Below are 20518 nucleotides of genomic sequence, written 5' to 3'. Positions count from 1 at the left end.
TTGGCTGTCCTGGCTCCCTGAATACTCTTCTAGTACATTGACTTTGATACTGTTTGTCCCGCATAGGTGGTAGCTTGTTGTATACTGTTACTGCTGGGAAAGGCTTATCTAGATTTCATTGGAAGATTTCGTTTTCCTCACATATACTGAGAAGCTGTCTAAATCTTTTTTCTTCCCTAACCTTTCCTTTCTGCAACCTCAGAATCTGCAAAGTATACTACTGGGATATAAAAATGCTATTACTGTCCATGTGATTGAAGTCACCTCTGGTTGTAGGAATTGCGTAAGAAGCATATCCAAAGATTATCCACCAACTTTTGATTCTGAAAAGTAATTTTAAAGTATATTTATAATGTTACAACAAATTGCCTTTCTAAAGAATGCTTATTTAAAAAATGATGTTAAATAAATAACTATTTATAACTGAAACCTTGAGTGTAAGTTTAACTTGGCTACTTGTATTTACGGATTTCATTTGTACAGCTCTTCAGCTCACATTTACCCCTCTTGAGATAAGCCTGGCTGCTCAGTCACACTACCAACTTGTGTAGTACAAGCCTATACCAGTAGGTGTGTTACCTAATACCAAGCAGATAAGTGTTGTGTAGTCTCACACAGTGTGACTGCACCAATTCTTACCTAAGACGGATCTGGCTCCCATTGGGGAATATAGCAGTGCTGAGTATTGAAGCTGTGCCATTGTATGTTGGAATATGAGCAGGCACAGCCACCTCCTGGGTAAGGATGGTTTGGCCCCTTACTTGCCAAATATAATTTTTTATTACAGGAAACCTGGCTTGAGTCTACTTTGTTTTTTGGGGGCTACCACCTATATAACGTTAAGGCAAAAAGGGGGCCCCAGTTTAGACCATATGGGGAGCTTATAATCGGTGTCAGCCAATCCATAGAGTCTCGGAAAATTGATCTTGCGGCACCTACGGGCTTGTAACAAGCTGTAGAGTTGACGTTGGGTGAGACGTGCAGTCTATTGATAATACATTTGTACCCCCCAGCCCCCCGGACAACATAGCTCTGGGTGGGACTTTCAATTTATTAGGCAAGGTTTTGGCCTGCGGACTGACACACCTGATGAGCGGATGATACTTTTAGGTGGGGATTTCAATGCTCGTTGCACCGACGACCTGGAGTGTGCTCCCTATTATAATGTTGCCAAAAACTGCCAAATGCTGCAAAACAAGGGTAATGATAAGGGCGCCCAATGGGTAAAATTCATGAGAAACTGGGAGCTTACGCTGATGAATGGTAGAACCAGGGGCGATGTACATGGGCCAATATACATGAGCTATGGGGAAGAGCAGAGCGACTCTTGATTATTTCTTTTGAAATAATTCCCGTTAGTTGAAAACTAATGATTGAGCAAACTGGATTTAGTGACCATGCCATCTTGGCCCTAACATTAGACTGTACTAAAGCCACAGCTCACCCTCGAAGCTGTATTGCGGCTCACCCTAATCACGCAGGTAATTGCATCTGCTGGAGTGCTAGAAGCATCTGTAAGGCCAACCAGTTATTTACGCAACCCTTTCAGAGGGATATAAACTGGTTGGTATCTTCTAATGGGAGTTAGCAACAATGTTAGGAGTGGCCCCATTGGGCAATTTGGCATTTGTCGATAAACACACAAATACATTTGATATTGCCACTCGTGACGCTAAGAGAGACATGAGGGGGACGTTGAAAAGGCTTCTTGGGGCTGGGAGCTAGCTTCACGAGACCTGCAGTCAGGCTAAAACGATTAAGGCAGAATACAAACAATGGCTGAAAGATTGGTGTTATTTGGCAGGGTATGATTTGCAAACTACGAAACAGAAATAGGAGAAATAGTTGGCAGATCTTGTCTCGGGCCAAGGGGGATAGGGAGAAGCTAATTCTAAATCATATTAAGGAAAAAGCGTGGCTGCTCCACCTTAGTGATAAAACAGGTGTACATTTAAATTATGCCAAGGCTGAATATTGTCCTAGAGGGTGGTCCTTGTAGATTACTACAGAAAGCATTGAAGTAATGATAGCGAAATTGAAGAGTTCTAGGGCCCCGGGCCCAAATGGTCTTGCTAACATTTTATTAAAACAGGACCCGTGTGGGTGGGCTGTCTCCTAAAAATACTCTTTGATAGGGTCTGCCATGCGCAGGAAATACCTGCTTCCTGGCAGCAGTCAATTCTCCTTCCCATTTATAAGAAGGGAGATATACAAAAAAAGTAGTAGGCGCCCCTCTCTAGAAAGAACATGGCATGATAACGTGTTCTGTGGTTTTTACCCACTTTGAGAGTCCGCAGCCATCGAAGGGAGATCTAGTTGGGCTTGAAAGCCAGGTGGCTTCTCTATGCAAGATTCTGTTCTTCAAACTAAAAAACTGTATTTTCATTAGGACAGAATTGGAACTGCTTGGAAGTAATACTACACTTTTAGTAGATGGGTGCTGCTAATTCGCATACTTCTGATCATGTTTCGGGGTATTAAAAACAATTGTTTGGTGTCAGCACTTCACAGCTGGACAACTATACAAGTAATGCATACCATCAGCACTTTCGGTGGCACTACAAACACTTAGCATGGTTGATTTACGCGAAACGTTGCTGCCCATTTTCTAAGATCTGCTATATATTTAATGGTCCTGTAAAGGCATTTCCCAGCTTGTCTGCCCTACTTTGAATTAGCGAATATTGTTGTCAGGGGAGCTACCCCTTTAAAAGGCAGTAGCCTCTCTTCACAGCCAGTTACTACACTTCAATTGGTCAGTAGCCAGACTTCTTGGCAAGGCTTCTATACTTAGAATGGACATTGCTGGTACTTACCTGCAGGGGTGCTCTGCCTTTTAGTTGGAAGTTCTGTAACTTTATAGAGATGCTGTCATATCTTCAGCTATTTTGAAGCACACTATTGGCACGTGGCTGTCGTAATTTTTGTGCAAACAGTGGTTGCTTCTCATTAAGACCGCTATGGGGCAAGATCAAAGGTCTAAAGTATGGTAACTGTACATTTAATGGCACCAGTATATCTTTAATAGCATCACATCCATTTCTCAGCACGGCTGATGCACTTCACGTGGTCATTACTGCCACTCCTCAACGAGCCCCCAGTGTATACAACGGGTTAGTGCTGACCTGTCTCATCAACGCTACTGTAGTATTAAGGTACAGTACTGTAACTTCTCAAGAGGGTTGCTTTATTTTACCAAAGATTTAGAAGATGCACCACAGTACATAGGACAACATCCTTTTCTTAGGTTTACATATGGGGGCACTGCATTTGTCAACAGGATTGCTGTGTGTTTTAAGGGATATACGGATCCCACTTACCTGAATGTAGACGACCAAATTCAACATATTAATCATCCGTAAAAGTAATAGGAATTCCTTTTGTATGCTGCAGCTTAATAGATAAAAATTCCACAAAAGCATACACACTTCACTCTGGCTGAAGCTGTCATTTAGCACCAGGGTGCTTACGAATATGTGCCAATCCACTTTCTGCTGAATTACAATTCAACATAGCACACAAAATGTAAGCGTCAAAGCATTTTTATTCAAAATGTAATTCTGTGCGTTCGTTAAGTTACCCACGAATAATATGCTGCACCTCATACCTTATTTTTACCCAAGTTTGGGTAATTCCTGTGGGAGATTATGTGAACCTCTGCTTCCAGTAAAAAGTAATCCTCAGAAGCCCTACTCTCCATGGATCAAGGGTTAATTCAATCAGTGAGAAAAAACCTCTTCAAAACATTTTTTTGTTTGGGCTATTAGGTGGCGCTGAAAGCACTACCTTCAAAGCCTAAACTATTGTCATTGACATAAGAGCTTCAAATATGGGCTTTGAATGAGGGTCTTTAATGCTTTTACAATGGAGATGACATTTGAGGAGGGATAACAGTTGTAATCCATCCCATTCTCTGCCCATAGCCAATGTAATCCCTATGGCTAATCCCACCCATTCCTGCCCATCTCGGAATTAGTTTCTGTGAGCTCTTCCGTGGAAGGAGCCATCTTGGATAACTGTCTGTAAGGAAGCCATCTTTGAATGGCAAAGATACCATGCCTCTTCCTGTACTTTTGTTGCACCTAGTTTTTGGCTGGGATACGAAAGAAATCAGTGTAATTTCTATGCTCATTTGTTTTGTTGACGAATAATAAAGGAACAAGCAGTTAAGATGGGTGTCTTTAACCCTTTAAGTGCCACTGTCAGTGGAAATCGCTCCAGGTTGCCACCGACGAGCCGGCTCGTCGGTTTTGGCACTCTGCTTTGCTCGATCCCTGCAACGCCAGGGGGCTGGATTACCATCAGTTTCACGTCGGCGTGCGTAAAGCATGTCGGCGTGAAACTGAAAGTAAAATCACTGCGGTGAAGAGAGAAGGTAAGAGACCTTCTTGCTCCGCCTCGATCTCCGGCTGTATTTCAAGCCGGAGACCGAGGCGGGTATCGTTGGAAAGGGGAGATTCTCCCCTTTACAACGATACCCATTGTGTGGCATTGCTGCCCGCGGATCGGGCGCAGGGCGCGTGATCCATGGGAAGCAATGCCAACGGATCAATACAGATCCGTTTGTGACGTGGGGGGGGCTGCTTACTAGGTAAGGAGGCCCCCTTCCCCCCGTGGCCCCAAAGCATGCAGCGCCAGAGACCCCTGGGGGCAGATGATCACTGCCCCCAGGGGTGAAAAGAAAAAAAAAATCGAGGGAAGGGGGAGGTGGGCGGGGGTTGGGGTGCTTGGGCCCACTAGACCACCAGGTATATGGCAAAAAGTGGTGTCCTTGGAAAGGGGAGGTTCTCCCCTTTCCAAGGACACATCTACATGAGGAATTGCTGGTCACGGATCAGCGCAGAGCGCTGATCCTTGACCAGCAACCCCCTTGGAACACCATGGATCCGTTTGTGAGTTGGGGGGGGGGGGGACTGCTTCAAGTAAGCAGCCCCCCCCGGCCTCCAAAGTATGGGGGCACATGTATGTGAACCCTGGGACATGTATGTGAACCCTGGGGCAGATGGTTGACCATCTGCCCCCACGGAATTATAAAAAAAAAAAATGAAAACTTCGAGGAAGGGGGGGGGGGGGGGATTTAGAAGGGGTTTTGGGGCCCTGGGGTCCACTAGACCACCAGGGATATGGCAAAAAGTGGTGTCCTTGGAAAGGGGAGATTCTCCCCTTTCCAAGGACACCATCTACATAAGGCATTGCTGGTCACGGATCAGCGCAGAGCGCTGATCCGTGACCAGCAACCCACTTGAACCACCATGGATCCGTTTGTGAGTTGGGGGGAGGGGGGCTGCTTCAAGTAAGCAGCCCTCCCCCCCTCCCCCCCAGACACCCAAAGCATGGGGGCACATGCATGTGAACCCTGGGGCAGATGGCTGACCATCTGCCCCCAGGGAATGTAAAAGAAAAAAGAAATGATGGGAAAAGGGGGTGGAGGTAGGGGTGGGGGGGCCACTAGCCACCATGGATTTTTTACTGAATGAAAGGGGGGGGGGTGGCCCTGCCCCCCCAACCGAAGTAGAAGGGGGGGAATCCCTTGTAACCCTCCCTGGGGGCAGATATCTGCTCCTAGGAAGGGGCATCTGACCCCAGGGAGGGATGCATGAGGTGGGGCCTTCCATTTGGGGTGGGGGGGAGTGGGCCACCCCCCGTTCCAGTAGAACATTTTCCGACAATGTAGGGTGCCCCTCAGCTCCCCCTAAAAAGCAGCCTATGATTTTGTATTTGTTTTGTTTACCCAATTTCGCTTGGCACTGATGGCCACATTAGTGTGCCAATCTGTCCCCAGGGTGCCCAAACCCTACTGCCCCATCTATTGGGGGGCCTGTCCCACCATTTGTGGTGGCCCTCTCCTCACCCACACCGAACGGAGGGGGGGGCACATCATGCAGCCCTTCCTAGGAGTCTCAGGGAGGGCTGCATGAGGTGTCCCCCCAGCCATTTGGGGTGGGGGGGGAGAGGGCCACCACAAAAGGTGGGCCAGGACCCCCAATAGATGGGGCAGTAGGGTTTGGGCATCCTGGGGGCAGATTGGCACACTAATGTGGCCATCTGCGCCAAGCGAAGTTGGGTAAACAAAGAAAATAATACAAAATCGTAGTCTGCTTTTTAGGGGGGGCTGAGAGGCACCCTACATTGCCGGCAAAGGTTCTACTGTAACGGGGGTGGCCCTCTCCCCCATGCATCCCTCCCTGGCGTCAGATGCCCCTTCCTAGGAGCAGATATCTGCCCCCAGGGAGGGTTGCATGAGGTGGGGCCCTCCATTTGGGGTGGGGGGGTGAGTGCCACCCCCGTTGCAGTATAACATTCAAAGCCAATTTAGGGTGGCCCTCAGCCCCCCCTAAAAAGCAGCCTACGATTTTGTATTTTCTTTGTTTACCCAACTTCGCTTGGTGCAGATGGGCACATTGGTGTGCCAATCTGGCCCCGGGTTTCCCAAACCTTACTGCCCCACCCACTGGGGGGCCTGTCCCACCATTTTTGGGGGCCCTCTTCCCCCCCACCCCAAATGGAGGGGGGGTGTACCTCACGCAGCCGTTTGTAGGAGGCCATGGGAGGCCTGCATGAGGTGCCCCTGCCACCCATTTGGGGGGGGGAGAGGTCCCCCAAAAATGGTGGGACGGGCCCCCCAGTGGGTGGGGCAGTAAGGTTTGGGAAACCCGGGGCCAGATTGGCACACCAATGTGCCCCTCTGCACCAAGGCAAGTTTCGTAAACAAAGAAGAAAATGGAAAATGGTGGAACGCTTTTTAGGGGGGCTGTGGGGCACCCCAAAGGGTCTGGGAAGTCCTCTTTTGGGAAATGCATGGGGTTCCCTATTTTCCTTGCTGGCTTCGACACCCTAGGCCCAAATCTGTAGGTTGCCCACATGAACAAAATGGGCAATGGCGAAAGGCTTGGGGTTACCAGTGGGTTACCCTTTTCCTTTTGCGCCCCCGGTAGGTGCACCCACACATGTGAGGTACCGTTTTCATCGGGACACCTGTGGGAACTCAGGACGGTAGGCCATGGGCCTCATTACGACCCTGGCGGTAAGGGGTTAGCGCCATCGTTAGCTGCGCCGACCCCTTACCGCCAATCACGAGTTCCCTTTCCGCCATGGCGGTTTTTACACCTGCTTTTAGCGGGTGTAAAAAACCATGGCGGTAAGGGAACTTGGTGTTAATTACTCCACCGTAATTTACGGTGGCGTAATTAACGCCTTCCCCACTCCCATTATGCCCTATGGGGCAAAAATGGGAATGGGGAAGGGTAAATGGGGATTGGGGATTTACCGCCCCGCCAAGGTCGGAATGGGGCGGTAAATCCCCTTACCGCCATGGCGTTAACGTAGTTAGCACCATGGCGGTAAAGTCACGGCCCTGGCGGTAACTTTCCGCCAGGGTCGTAATGAGGCCCCATGTGTTGTTGGGGACGTGTTTCGATGGGCGAGCCGAGAAAAATGTACGAAAAATGCGTTTTATTTCCCACATTTTGGACTTTGCAGGGGTGTCTGGGTAATAAATTCTGGGGCGATTTGCCCAAATCATACCTCTGCGGATTCCCACGGGTATCCTCTTTTCGGAAATGCATGGGGTTCCCTGTTTTCCTTGGTGGCTTGGACACCCGAGGCCCATATCTGTATGTTGTGCCGGTCGGCAGAGCGTCTGAAATTCCGGTCTGAAAACAGACTTGGGGTTACTTGTGTTTTAGGCTTTCCCCTTCGCGGCCAAGTAGGTGCACCCACACATGTGAGGTACCGTTTTCATCGGGACACCTGTGGGAACGCCGGACGGTAGGCCATGTGTTGTGTTTGTGTGGTTTTCATAACGTTTTGACCCATCTTCTGGTGCCCTTTGTCACACAACCCTTTCATTTCCCAAATGTGACCTACATTTAGTCGCTGCTTTAGGCACCATACTCTTTTGTAACCTGTACAAGTCCCCTACCCTTGAAAAGGTCTGTCTGTGCTCTTTCAAAAAATGTATGCTTGCCGTTCCTCACCACATTGGTTTTCCCGATTTACACATGCTAAGTGCGTCTGTTCAGGCCGTGAGCGTAAAACTCCTGTGTACCATGGCTCAGTGTTTGGCTTGTGGTATTGCTTGTTTTGTAAAACACTACAAAAATGTGTGCTCTCCTAACTGCAAGAGTCGGGGGAATGTAGCGGAGCATTGCTTTTCTCAAAATTCATAGAAGCCATTGCCATACCAAGCCAACCATGTCCAACACATACCTTTTTTTCTGTCATTTTCCCGCTTTTCCCCCAATCTATGGCAGTTTCCCCTACCTAGTTGTTGCCTGACCTACGCAAATCACCCCTTCCTAAACGTGGAACTTTGTCTACTTTTCAGAAATATATGCCTTTCCGTCCTCCAAATCGGCTTTCCTACCCTTTTCTTCCATTCCGTCCATGCATGTCCAATTGGCAAAAATTGCCAAAATCGCCTACCTCTCACAAAACGGTTGATAACCACATCAAAATAATTTTTTTCCGTTTCCACTCAACCTGTTATTGAAAGCCAGGAAATTGGGGAATTCAGCACAGCAAACCATTCGTTCCTAGCTCTTACAAGGAAAAAACCACAGGCTACTTTGTACATCAGTTTATTGGCATATTTTGAAAAACCCCAAAATGTTCCCCCTTTTTGGTTATTTTCTCTCACCCCACTACAGCAACCTAGGATTCCTGGGTGGCGTTACGACCGCCTACATGTGGGAAAAAAAGGAGCCAAATTTGGCCGAGATATCTTATGTAACAAAAAAGTTACAAGCCATTCAATGGCCACATACCGAAATCACCAAAAAAGGCCCTGGCACTGGGGAGAAATACCCATGGCACTTAAAGGGTTAAAGAAGAGGCAAGCAATGATCTAAAAGTACTCAGGGATTTGTTTATGTGCCAAAAAAGTTGCTGGCTCCCGAATGTTGCATGCAGCCAACACGTGCGCCAGGTTCAAAGGTTACATTTACATTACGTTATGGTGAAGCAAGTGTAAAAGCTCCCCAATCGCAACAATGCTAGGTCACAGGGACAGTCGTAATGCAACCAGGGAGCCCTGGATGTGGTCTGGAGCCTGGCCAGTGAATTAAGTCATTGCAACGCCCAGCCACATCTCCTGCATGCACGGGAGGTCGGGTGGTGCACAGGAGCGCGTTCTATGGACTGCTTCATACCAGATTCGTCCTGTAAAGATATATTTTCTTGATATCCAACTAAATGGGGTTGGATTTTGTATATCAACTTTTTAAGACAGAACGGCTGAGTCGGCAATGTCGTAATTCAATCTGTGTCCGCATGTTGCACAGATCTCCAAAGCCAACGCTCAATTCACCGACCTACCATAATCAACTAGTTCTATGAATGTGCTTAACGCCTGTCTCGTCGCCTATTCGTTCTTCCAGACCTATTTATTTTTATTTATTTGCATTTATAAAGCGCACAAGCAGCTGGAGGCATCGTGGCGCTGTTATAAGGAATCGGCTTAGTTACACTTAGGTGTACATACTTGCGTACATGGTGTGTTACATGGGTAGTAATATGGTTGCACAAGGGTTCCATAGTGTAGAGCATATCACGGCATAGCACATTAAATATAACAGTTATTGTGGAAGAGGAACAAAAAAAACGCAGATGTTCGAATTAACGGAGAAAACGTGTCTTTGAACCGTTCACCTCCGGCCAAAGCCCACCAGAGAGTTGCATCATGGTCCATGTAGTGGCGTGGGAGTAGGCAAGGTCTCGCGCCCTCATGCAGCGTTAACAAAGGACGGTTGATTCAGTCCTGCACTGCATCAAACATAATTTGTGGTTATTGAGTGCAGTAAGAAGTAACATAGGGCACCATCCTGCAACCCTAATGATGTTCTGTACCAATGGGACTAGGACTCAGGAAGCCTGAGACTGATAGGGGAGGTTGACGGCAAAGTCCTCTCGCACAGGGCCCATGGCAGGCTTGCCCAGTCTTTCATCCCTTCAAGGTCAATGAATAAAGAGCAATTAGTGGGAGGAAATGAAACATCATTATTGTATGTAATACTATTATAACATTAGCACACATCCTATGGAGCCATCTATAGGCTGTACAAGTGCATTAATCCACTGAGTATCCCAACTGAATAGCTCTGTAGAGAGTGAGGGTGGATCCAAACGCGTTAACAATGAAAAATCCCCTTCCAAGTTACTTCAGGTGAAGGGAAAACAACGTTGGCACAAAATGCTTTTACTAAACTTGAACTCCGGGCCCCTAGCATAGTTGTAATGTAATGTAATGAGAATTTGTAAAGCGCACCTCCACCAACATGGGTATCATGGCGCTACTGGATCAGGGACTATACAGCAAAGGAAGGTAGAAAGGAAGGCCCATTTAGAAGTGAAAAGGTGGGTCTTCAAAGCCCGCCGAAAGGAGAGATGTTGCACCCTTGTTAGGCTAAACTGATTCATTACAACTAAACATAGGGAATGCTGCTGAATCTAGATCCCCCCCCCCCCCCATCCCCCACCAGCGTGCTACAATACCACAACCCGGGGTGCATGGGGAAAAGCAAGGAGCAAACCACTCTGCCGTGTCTGTCCCATTGTTTAATCTATGAAGAAGAGCGAATATGGAGGAACCAGGTGAATGGCAGGTGTAGTATACACTTGTGAGAAAGGGTTGGGGACACGGTTTATACTTCCTATCTTTACATGCCTTTAATACATATGAGATGGAAGAGAATATTGGTGTGTGCTCCATTCCAGCTCAAAGCGTTTAGTCGGCTCATTTTGGCACTGGCCTCTTTATGACTGGAGACACAACCTATTGTCGGGCTATCATTGAGGCTATCTTGAGTAAGATGACAAACTTACACCTGGCCTAGCCTCTAGTGCACTTGCAATGCTGTTGCAAATATTTTGCACCCAGTATGCATGCCGCTAAGCACTGCACACAATTACCAGTTGGTATGGTCACGTATCCTGCTGCTACGAATGGAGTTTAAGCCTTACAGAACGAGGGAAAGATCCTTATCATTGGATAATAACCCACCCTTTGCCTCAGGACATACGTTGGGGGACATTGGTCCACGCAATAATGACCGCTCTCTAAGTCATTAAGGGCATTAGCACATAGTGGCAATAGCAATACAGGTTTTGCAGTTGGGGTGGTGAAGAAAAAAATGTTGCTTTAATACCGAAAGAGATGAAACGCGTTAGTAAATTAAATGTGGCTTTATTTTGTAGTATTCAAATTGCAAGGGTGTCTTTATAAGGTAAGCATTTTCATTTTAAACTTGGTTGACCTTTAAACGCTTTAAAAAGTGCAAGTTTTTGGTGCAACATACAAGTAAACTGTTTCTCTGAAATGAAAAAAATGTGTCCATGTTTTAGCTTTAGGAAACACCACCAAGAGAGCAACTTCCTCTTATTATACTGGGTCCCTTCTGAGCAAACTGAATCCGCATCACTTTTGCGGTTCTTCCTATCTGACCCAACTTGAGCGTATCGCACTGCTATTACATGTCCAGGTACTCATTCCATTTTGCACCTGCTACCAACAATGGGTAGTTAGTACCACTATAGCTGTGCCTAGCAAATATATTTCCCATGCCCACACAAGCCCAAATGATTGGCATTGCCAATCACCTTGAAATCAGACAACATGAAACAATGAGAAGATCATTTTCTGAAACCCTTGGGATCAATGTATCAAATCAGAATAAAACAGTGCTTATATTTTTCACACACTACTTTTAATCCATTCCACCTACTATTTGACATTGCATGCACACCAACGTCACATTGAAAAACAGTTAAGAACTATGACAGGAGAGCAGTTCGTACTTTTCCAAAATAGCCTACTTGAGGGTATCATTTAAGCTATTTAGGTTTAATTTCATCTGCTTGTTTCGGTCCTGCTGCCTCCCTGTCTGCAGGCCCTCCAAGATGGCCGTCGTCGTCATATCTTGAACTAAATGTTTTCCCTGTTGTGAGCCAGCCCATACCCCCCTCCCATTGGTTGCGATGGCCCCTTAAGCCAATGGCTGAAACCGAGAGACGGGAGCCGGCCACACCATCTAAGGCCCACAACAAAGGCCCTGTCTGCCCCTGTCCGCACCGATGTGCTACCTAGCGGCCCCCCTTGGCCCCCATGATGGTCATGTGTGCCCCCTGCCCCTGTGATGGTTGTGTGTGCCCCCCTATCCCCATGATGGTCGGGTGTCCCCCCACCCCCTTCCCCCCTGATGGGTCATGTGTGCCCCCTTGCCCCCGTGATGGGTCGTGTGTGCCCCTCCTGCTCCCCGTGATGGGTTGTGTGTGCCCTCCTACCCCCCATGTTGGGTGTGTGTGCCCCCAGCCCCCCTTGCCCCTCGTGATGGTTGTGTGCCCCCCTTGATGGTTGTGTGTAGCCCCACCCTCCTGCCCCTCGTGATGGTCGTGTGTGCCCTCACCCCCCCTGAATGATGGTCGTGTGCGCCCCCTGGCCCCCTGATGGTCGTGTGTGCCCCCCTGTCCCCTTGATGGTCGTGTGTGCCCCCCACTTCCCCTTGCCCCTCGTGATGGTCGTGTGTGCCCCCATGACCCCTGTGATGGTCATGTGTGCCCTCCTGCCCCCTGTTATGGTTGTGTGTGCCCCACCCCACCTAGCCCCCCCGTGATGGTGTGTGACCCTCCTGCCCCCAGTGAAGGTCTTGTGTCTCCACACCCCCCTTAACCCCATGATGGTCATGTGTGCCCCCCTGTTCCCCATGATGGTCGTGTGTGCCCCCCACCCCCCTTGCCCCCTGTGATGGTCATGTGTGCCCCCCTGTTCCCCATGATGGTCGTGTGTGCTCCCCACCCTCCTTGCCCCCCATGATTGTTGGTTGTGCCCCCTGCTCCCTGTGATGGTTGTGTGTGTCCCCCCTGTACTCCCCTGCCCCTCCGTGATGGTCGTGTGTGCCCCCCCGTGCTGGTTGTGAGTATACCCCTGTGAAGGTTGTGTGTGCCCCCCTTACCCCTGTGATGGTTGTGTGTGCCCCCTGCCCCTGTGATGGTCATGTTGTGCTCCCCCTGCCCCCCGTGATTGTTGTGTGTGACCCCCTGCGAGGGGCATGTGTGCCCTCATCCCCCCTTGCCATCCGTGATGGTTGTGTGGTGCCCCCACACCCCTCGGGTCTCCCTTGATGGTATGTTTTACCCCTCTTTCTCCCCCTCTCCTTTCTCTAGCACTTTGCTATTCATACTTGCCCCCTGACTGGTACGATAGTTGCCTGTCTGTGTCCCCCCTTTTTTGTTCTTCTCCTACCCCTCCCCTCCAGCACTACTCTGAAAGGTCGTCTCACCTAGTATGCTGGTCGCCTGTTTTGTTCTTCTCCTCCTCCCTCACCCCTTATCCTTCCTCCCCTACCCTCCTCTTGTTAAATTCTGGCACTACCTCAATTGCCGTCAGGTAAAGTAATTGTAGCCGCCTGTCTTTCTCATCCACCTGCCCTTTCCTCCTCACCTCCCTATTACTGTTCATTAGCACTTACGAAATCATTAGTCTTGTGACCTTTGTGATAGCAGCTTGTTTGTCTCTTCCCCCCTCCGTGACTTCTCCTCCCATTTCCCCCTCCAGCACTATTCTGAATCGTCCTCAGACCTAGTATGTTAGCACTACATCAATTGTCATCAGGCATAGTAATGTAACCACTTGTTTTGTCTCATTTTCCCTCCCCCCTCCTTGCCTCCCTTATTGTTCCTTGCACTTGCACTATCTGAAATGTTGCCTGGCTGTTTAAGATGGTTATTTTTCAGATTCTGAATTGTTTCAAGAACTTGTAAGAATAAAACTGTATTCTCCCATGCTCCCTCCCTCCTTGAAGCACTTTGAAACACATTGTGTATAGGCGCTATACAAATAAATAATTAATTCAATTAAATGTTTACTCAAGGAGTCCATGTAACTAACATGGTAATCTACTATAACCGTTGCTGTGAACTCCCACATAAAAACTAAAAATATAAGTGCTTCATTACTGTCTCCATACCTTGAACTGAACAAGCTTCCCCACGCTTTTAAACTCTGGAACAACATCGTGGTAGAAGTCAAGAAACTGGTGGTATATTTCATCTTCACCATATTCCAAACTGCAATCTGTGTCATAATCATCCCTCCTGCACTGCTCCATTCCAAATGTAACGAACATTCCTCGGATGAGGAGGGTTGGGCTTGAAGTTGGGTGGCAGTGCTTTCTTGAACACCTGAAATATATTTTAAGGGTACAAGACAGGCATGTGTTTGACATAGGAGCAGGCACTAATATTAAGAGCACTGTATTAGGGGTAAAAGGACAACTATTGCCGCAATGCAGTATTAAATATTTAAATGCACAGTGGAAACCAAGCTTTTAAAAGAAAACAGTTTGCAAATCAACTTATTGTCTCTGGACAGGATTTTTATTACACAGAACAAAGACTAAAACAGATAGATACACTGTAGAATAAAAAAGTATTGACACTATAGGTTTGGGCTCGCAACCGCAAGTTATTCCAAGCTTGCTTTCCAAGTGACTGCTCAGACTGCTACATTTGACAAAATTCAACATGAAAAACAGCCATGTCAGATAAGCAAGTCACTGAGATAGCATCTGCCTCTCTCAGGTAGCATGAATGTGCTAACATTACGCAGTTTTAAAAAACATACATATTTTTGTATCTGCCTCGGACCTCTGTCATATCACTTCAGGACAATTTACCAGAATGTAAAATGTGTTTAATGTACATTTCACTCAATGCATCTCTCGATTTTAAAATGTGCAGCCTTTTTAGTGTTATTACTCAATTCATTAATGCTTGAAACATCAAACCTCCTTTTTTGCCCTTACTAAACCCTCCCATCTTTTTTACCATACACTTCTTTGTATAGTTGCTTTCTCTTCCACCTTTTGAAGCCCCTTCCCCTCACTATTTGTATGTTATTTAAATGTAAACTTAAGTTAGGGAGATTTTATTTTTAAAAGTCCCCTAATTTGGGCTTGTGAATAACAACTGTGCTGTAAGGTTGTGTTATCCCTGACTTTCAAAATAATAATGTGACAGTCAGGCTTCACTCTTGGGGACCGGGGGAACACAGAGACACACGCCTACCTAAAAAATGCTATCTATATAAAGTTAATCATCAATAAATATTTACTATACTGGCATAGTAAGTGATTAAAACTTGAAAGCAGTCATTTAAAAACAGTAATCTGTCTCTAACAGACACGGACAACAATCTAAATAAATATTCAAGTCACGTTAACAAGAAGTTTTGAAAGTGTGTAAAAGTCTGCCCACCACATGAATGGGGTAAAATCGCGAGGGAACTTTCGGTTATAAGATGAAAACAGTTATTACTAGAGTCCATGATGGGCTGCCGAGATGACAATCTTTAAACTGCCGATAATGGATGACCCACCCACAAGTGATCCAGACCAATGTACGAAGGTTGTAGATGTAGAGATACAGATAAGACCGAGATATAATGACAATCACAGCCAGAGGCTCAAGACCTAACACAACAGGAGCAGCAACGGAAGGGAAGTTGGAAGGCACTAGGATGTGGGAGCAACGGTGCAGGAAGGAATAGGAGACAACCAGAAGACACAGTTGCAGATGTTGGGTCTAGTGACAGGATTTAGGCGTGGCCGCAATGCCTGTGCCTACAGTATGGTCTGCAAGCTCAGTCCCTGGAGCGGCCTGGGCAAGGAAAAACGTGTACATGGTTGGAGGACTCCCACAAGTTGACCCACAAAGAGGTAGACTTGATAGCAGGAGAGAGGAAGCACAAGGGGGACCCTCGAGAAAAGGTGCAGAGATTCTCCTATTGAGACAAAGATTTCAAAACAAGGTACAGGAGGGGGGAGAAGCGGGAGAAGCAGAAGAAGAAGCAGAAGCAGAAGAACTGCAGGGGACCAGTCGGATGAGTCTCATGATTGAGGAACTTTTGAACATCAGTGTTAGGAAAGATTTCCCTTTTGGCGACTTTCCTTCCATAGTTTCTATGGACCCCCAATCGTTTTGTTTTGTTTTTGAACCTGTTCTGAATTTTCTTTAGGGGAAGTAAAGCCTTCTGTGAGGATCAATACTGTCTTTACCTGCAACTGTGTCTAAAAGGCCTTCAGTGATTTGAATACCGCTAACAGCTCCAACAGGTTTATGTGGTTGGATGCTACTGCTGGGGACCAAATGCTGTGCGCCGTCTGTTGAAGGAGGTGAGCCTCCCCCCCACCCCGTGAAGGATGCGTCCGTCGTGACAGTGGCTTCTACTGCGGGGGTGGTGAAGGTTTTCCCCTTCAAGAGGTTTTCCCTCGACCACCACTGCAGAGAGAAAACGAGGGCTGCCGAGACAACCACTAGATTGTCCCATTGTCCGCTGGCCTGACACCACTGACTGTTGAGCCACTCTTGCATTGGGGCGCATGCGCAAACGAGCATGAGAAACCAAGTAAATGCAGGATACCATCATCCCCAACAGTCGAATGGCCTTGCGTACCATCACCTCTCGATTGGCTACATACTGAGGGATCTGAAACAGCATGTTTTGAACCCTCTCGTTGGAAGGGAAGACGAGGCAGTCTTCTGTCTGAATTAGAGCCCCCAGAAACTGCTTGACTTGGCTGGGGTCTAGGCTGGATTTCTTCTTGTTTATGGAGAATCCCAGAATGAATAAGAGGTCTATCATCTTTTGAGTGTTCGACAGGCATGTTCCATAGGAGTCCCCTGTTATGAGCCAGTCGTCGAGGTAAGGATAAACTGGGATAGATTGCCTGCGCAGGTGTGCTGATGCAACTGCCAGTACCTTTGTGAATACCCTTGGGGCTGAGGCAATGCCGAAGGGAAGGATCTTGAACTGATAGCGTTTATCCTTTATCATGAAAAATAGGTATTTCCTGTGTGCCAGCAACTTTGAAATATGAAAGTATGCATCTTTTATGTCCAATGTTGCCATGTAATCCCCCTGCGTCAGTAGCGGAATTACCTTTTACAATGTTACCATTCAAAACCTTTGCGTTTTGACAAATTTGTTCGCTAGGCGCAAGTCTAGCACAGGGCGCATGGCGAGATCCTTTTTGGGTACAAGGAAGTACACTGAATAAATACGCTTGTTTACCTGTAGAACGGGGACAACTTCGATTGCGCCCTTTTCCTGTAGGATCTTGGCCTCTTGCAGCAGGATCTTCAGGTGTTCCGGTGTTAGGTGCCTGGATCTTGGAGGTCTGTATCGAGGTGGCCGGCTGAACGTGATGCAACAACCGTGGGTGACGGTCTTGAGCACACACTGGGCTGTGGTAACCCCCTCCCATGCACGCAGGAATGTTATACGTCCCCCGACTAGGGAGGGGACCCGGACTTGAGTGTCATTTCTGAACGGAGGCCGGGGAGCCTCTGGGGGTGGCTTTGCGACTCCTTCCCTTCCCACGGAATTGTCCTCTGGGTGAATAAGGGTTTGTGGAGGCAGACCCCTGTCCTGAGGGCCAATTGTTGCCTGAGCCATATTGGTTGTGCGGGGAACGGGAGTAGGACTGCCCATGAAAGGAGCGTCAAGAACTTCCCCTTCTCTGTTGAAAGGGTCTTTGAATGATCTGATTCAAAGTCTTTAAGTCTCGTGTTCCTTCTTGGCCGTTTCCAGGGCCTCATCCACGGCCTTGCCAAATAAATGTGAGTCTTCCACAGGTTTGTTGATCAACGACGCCTGTGTTTAACCAGGTGTGGTATTTTAAAAGGGTACCCAGGGCCAAAGTTCTCCCTGCCGTCTCAGCAGCATCCAAAGTGTTCTTGAGGATGTTGTGGTTCACCTGCTTACCCTCTGAAACAATTGAAAGCAGACGAGAACGCACTGGTTCAGGGACCGTCTGTAGGTCCTCCTGCAGCAGGTTCCATTGGACATCCGAATAGCTGGCTAACAGCTTGGTGTTGTTGGCTATGCGGGCAGAATATGCTGTGTAGTGACTCTCTTCCCAAGAGCATTCACATTTTTACATTCTTTGTCCGGCGCAGCCTCACCCGTGGACAAAGCGACCCCTGCCCTTTTTCTTGTAGTCGTAACCACAAATGAATCTGGGATGGCATGACCCCTAATATAGAAGGAGTCAGAGGGTGTGGGGCGAAACAATTTTTCCCACCGAGGGTTCACAGCCCTACTCTGAGAGGGTGTTAATAAGGAAGGGCGATGTGCCTTTAGATGCAATTGAGTAACGGGATAGCCTGGCTGGCAGGGGGACCCGTAATGATCTACCAGCGCCCGACTTATCGGAATAACCGGGGCATTACAGCCCCTGTGGTCCGGTAAGTCAGGCACCGGTAAAAGGTTGATCCCCATTCCTGTGGAGTACCATAGGACTCCATGGGAATGGGGACCATGGAAGCACCGGCACCTTTAATAACAGTGCCGGTGCTTCCGTGAAAGTCTGCTGGCGGTTGCCATTCCGCCTGCCAGGGTTGGGCCTGGCGGGCGGAACGGCCCCCGCCAGCAGACTCCTAGTTTGCCGATCCAGAAACAACAGTGCTGGTAAACTTACCGGCACCGTTGTTTCCGGCCCGGCAAACTTGTAATGAGGCCCAATGAACATACAGCAGAGGTTAGTTTCCCCACGCTCCCAGCTGAGGAATTATAGAAAAGGCTCCTAAAATTCAAAATTTTAAAATATTGCAAAAATACATATCCAAACGTCTGACAAACAGCAGAGAAATTCATTGTCTACGTCACATAGAATTAAGAATACTTCTTACAACTCATTGTGGTACTTCATTTTAGGAAAGAATTGTAATGCCTTAATCAGGCATGCAACCACATTAGCAATGCGAGAAAAGGTAAAGCCAAAGGAAAGAGAGCCAATGAGATGATTTTCATACCAGTGATAAAATATATAAATATTGAAAACATTGTGTGTTATTTACCTGTCTCCAAATCTACATGCCCCAGTCTTAAGATAAAATGGACAATTTGCCCTATCTTTTTCTGTTCCAAAGTCGTGTGGGGCTTCTGGATTATGCCATGTGCCACCATTTTCCAACTGTTAAAAAGAGAATCATTATGAGGAAGTAATACACAGTAATCATCATGCATTTACAACATGCAAAGCAAGAGATGTCTAAAACTGGCTTTTGGAACACTTCTCCCAACTGTAAGATGTCAAATCATTGGTCTTTGTAAAAACAGAAGAGTGCATTTACTTGAAAATGGCTTTCTAGTCATCTGTTTTCTTAAATGTCCCTGTACATTTAATTATGATGTGAAAAAGGAAGAATATCACATTGCTATGCTATACATTGTCTCAACCTCTTGACAACCTGCCTTGTGAGGATCTTTGTGGAATCCACACTCCACCGTTTTTCTTTCCCGATTCTCATTCCATTGTGAAGAACTCCCTTGCAGGGTTTCAGCATTCTGAGAACATAGTCATGGAGCAGCCTCAATACCCGGTGAGTGGGGGCCGGTGATGACAGGGGGTCTGGAGTTCTTACTTTTTGCCCTGTGGCTGCGTGCAAGGAATGTGAAGCTTGTGTGAGACACTGTATTAGTCCTCAGGGAAAAACACCATTCATTACATCAACAGGCTTTGCCCTAATGGGCAAATGTCGCAGATGGCCATAGTGCACAGCACCTGAGCAAGTTAAGACTGAAATTTGAGGCGGCTTTCAACTTGCCAACCAACATACCAAGGATGGTGAAATGGGCTGCTCCTAATTCGAGCAGCCCGTTCTCTGAATCAAACGTTCTAGACCCCCATAATCCTCAGCATGTAACTTAAGGTAATGAGTGCAATCTCCAGACTGCCCTCTTGCTGCATCTGCCAATTTCCCGATCCGTTTTGCATATGAAGTACAATGCATCTATGAGAGAGAGAGAGAGAGAGAGAGAGAGAGAAAGAGAGAGAGAGAGAGAGAGAGAGAGAGAGAGAGAGAGAGAGAGACAGTGCAAGGAAGATAGATTGACAGTGGCAAAGTGAAATGGGAACTGTAAGGAAGGCATGGTATTAAAGCAAGCGATCACAGTTCAAGAGTGTTTATTAAACTGTAAAATGGGTGAGATAAATGCCTAATCTAACTCTAAATCTAAGATGGGAGCAAGCTACGACCATCAAATAAATTCCTAGTGTAGTCTAGTCCGATAAAAAGGGCCTATACTAAAAATCCTATTGCCAATCCTTACCGCTATGCTACAAAATAGTGTGGTGTAATGTTTCACAAGAAAAGAAAGAAGTGTTCACATAATGATAAGTAAGGATGTTATGGGTAGGGTCTCCCTTCCCCACGTTTTTAGCACGGGTCAAGGCGGGACTCTTTAGCACAGCACACTCCTGGGCTTCTCTGGCACAAGCTCCCAGTTCCTTTCCTCTATATCAGGGACGTATGTGCCAAAGTCTCTTCTCATGCAAAGTCTCTTGCTTCAGAGGGCCTAATATGTCAAAAATAACAAACGTTCCTTCTGTTAACCTTCATGTAGGGTGATTACACTTCACCCTTGGATTCCCCCATCCTCCTCTTTCAGCGTTAGCCTCTCAAAGCACTCTGTTAATTGAAACAGAGGCTTCCGATGGGCGATCACGTCTCGATAGGTCAC

The 20518-nt window shown here is 47.3% G+C and overlaps 1 protein-coding gene across 1 annotated transcript in view; it reads right to left on the bottom strand.

Moving 5' to 3' along the window:
* The window catches only part of ZRSR2 (zinc finger CCCH-type, RNA binding motif and serine/arginine rich 2), a 336397-nt gene that overhangs the window by 93152 nt on the left and 222727 nt on the right, over positions 1 to 20518 (bottom strand). Inside the window, exons 7-8 of the mRNA XM_069636787.1 lie at positions 18853 to 18968; positions 13962 to 14175 (exon numbers count right to left, since the gene is read on the bottom strand). Coding sequence (XP_069492888.1) covers positions 13962 to 14175; positions 18853 to 18968 — 330 coding nt within the window. The remainder of the gene's footprint in view (positions 1 to 13961; positions 14176 to 18852; positions 18969 to 20518) is intronic.

Source organism: Ambystoma mexicanum, chromosome 7p, assembly GCF_040938575.1.
Source record: "Ambystoma mexicanum isolate Mex_15411 chromosome 7p, UKY_AmexF1_1, whole genome shotgun sequence".
Lineage (NCBI taxonomy): Eukaryota > Metazoa > Chordata > Amphibia > Caudata > Ambystomatidae > Ambystoma > Ambystoma mexicanum.
This window is presented reverse-complemented; position numbering and strand designations above follow the sequence as displayed.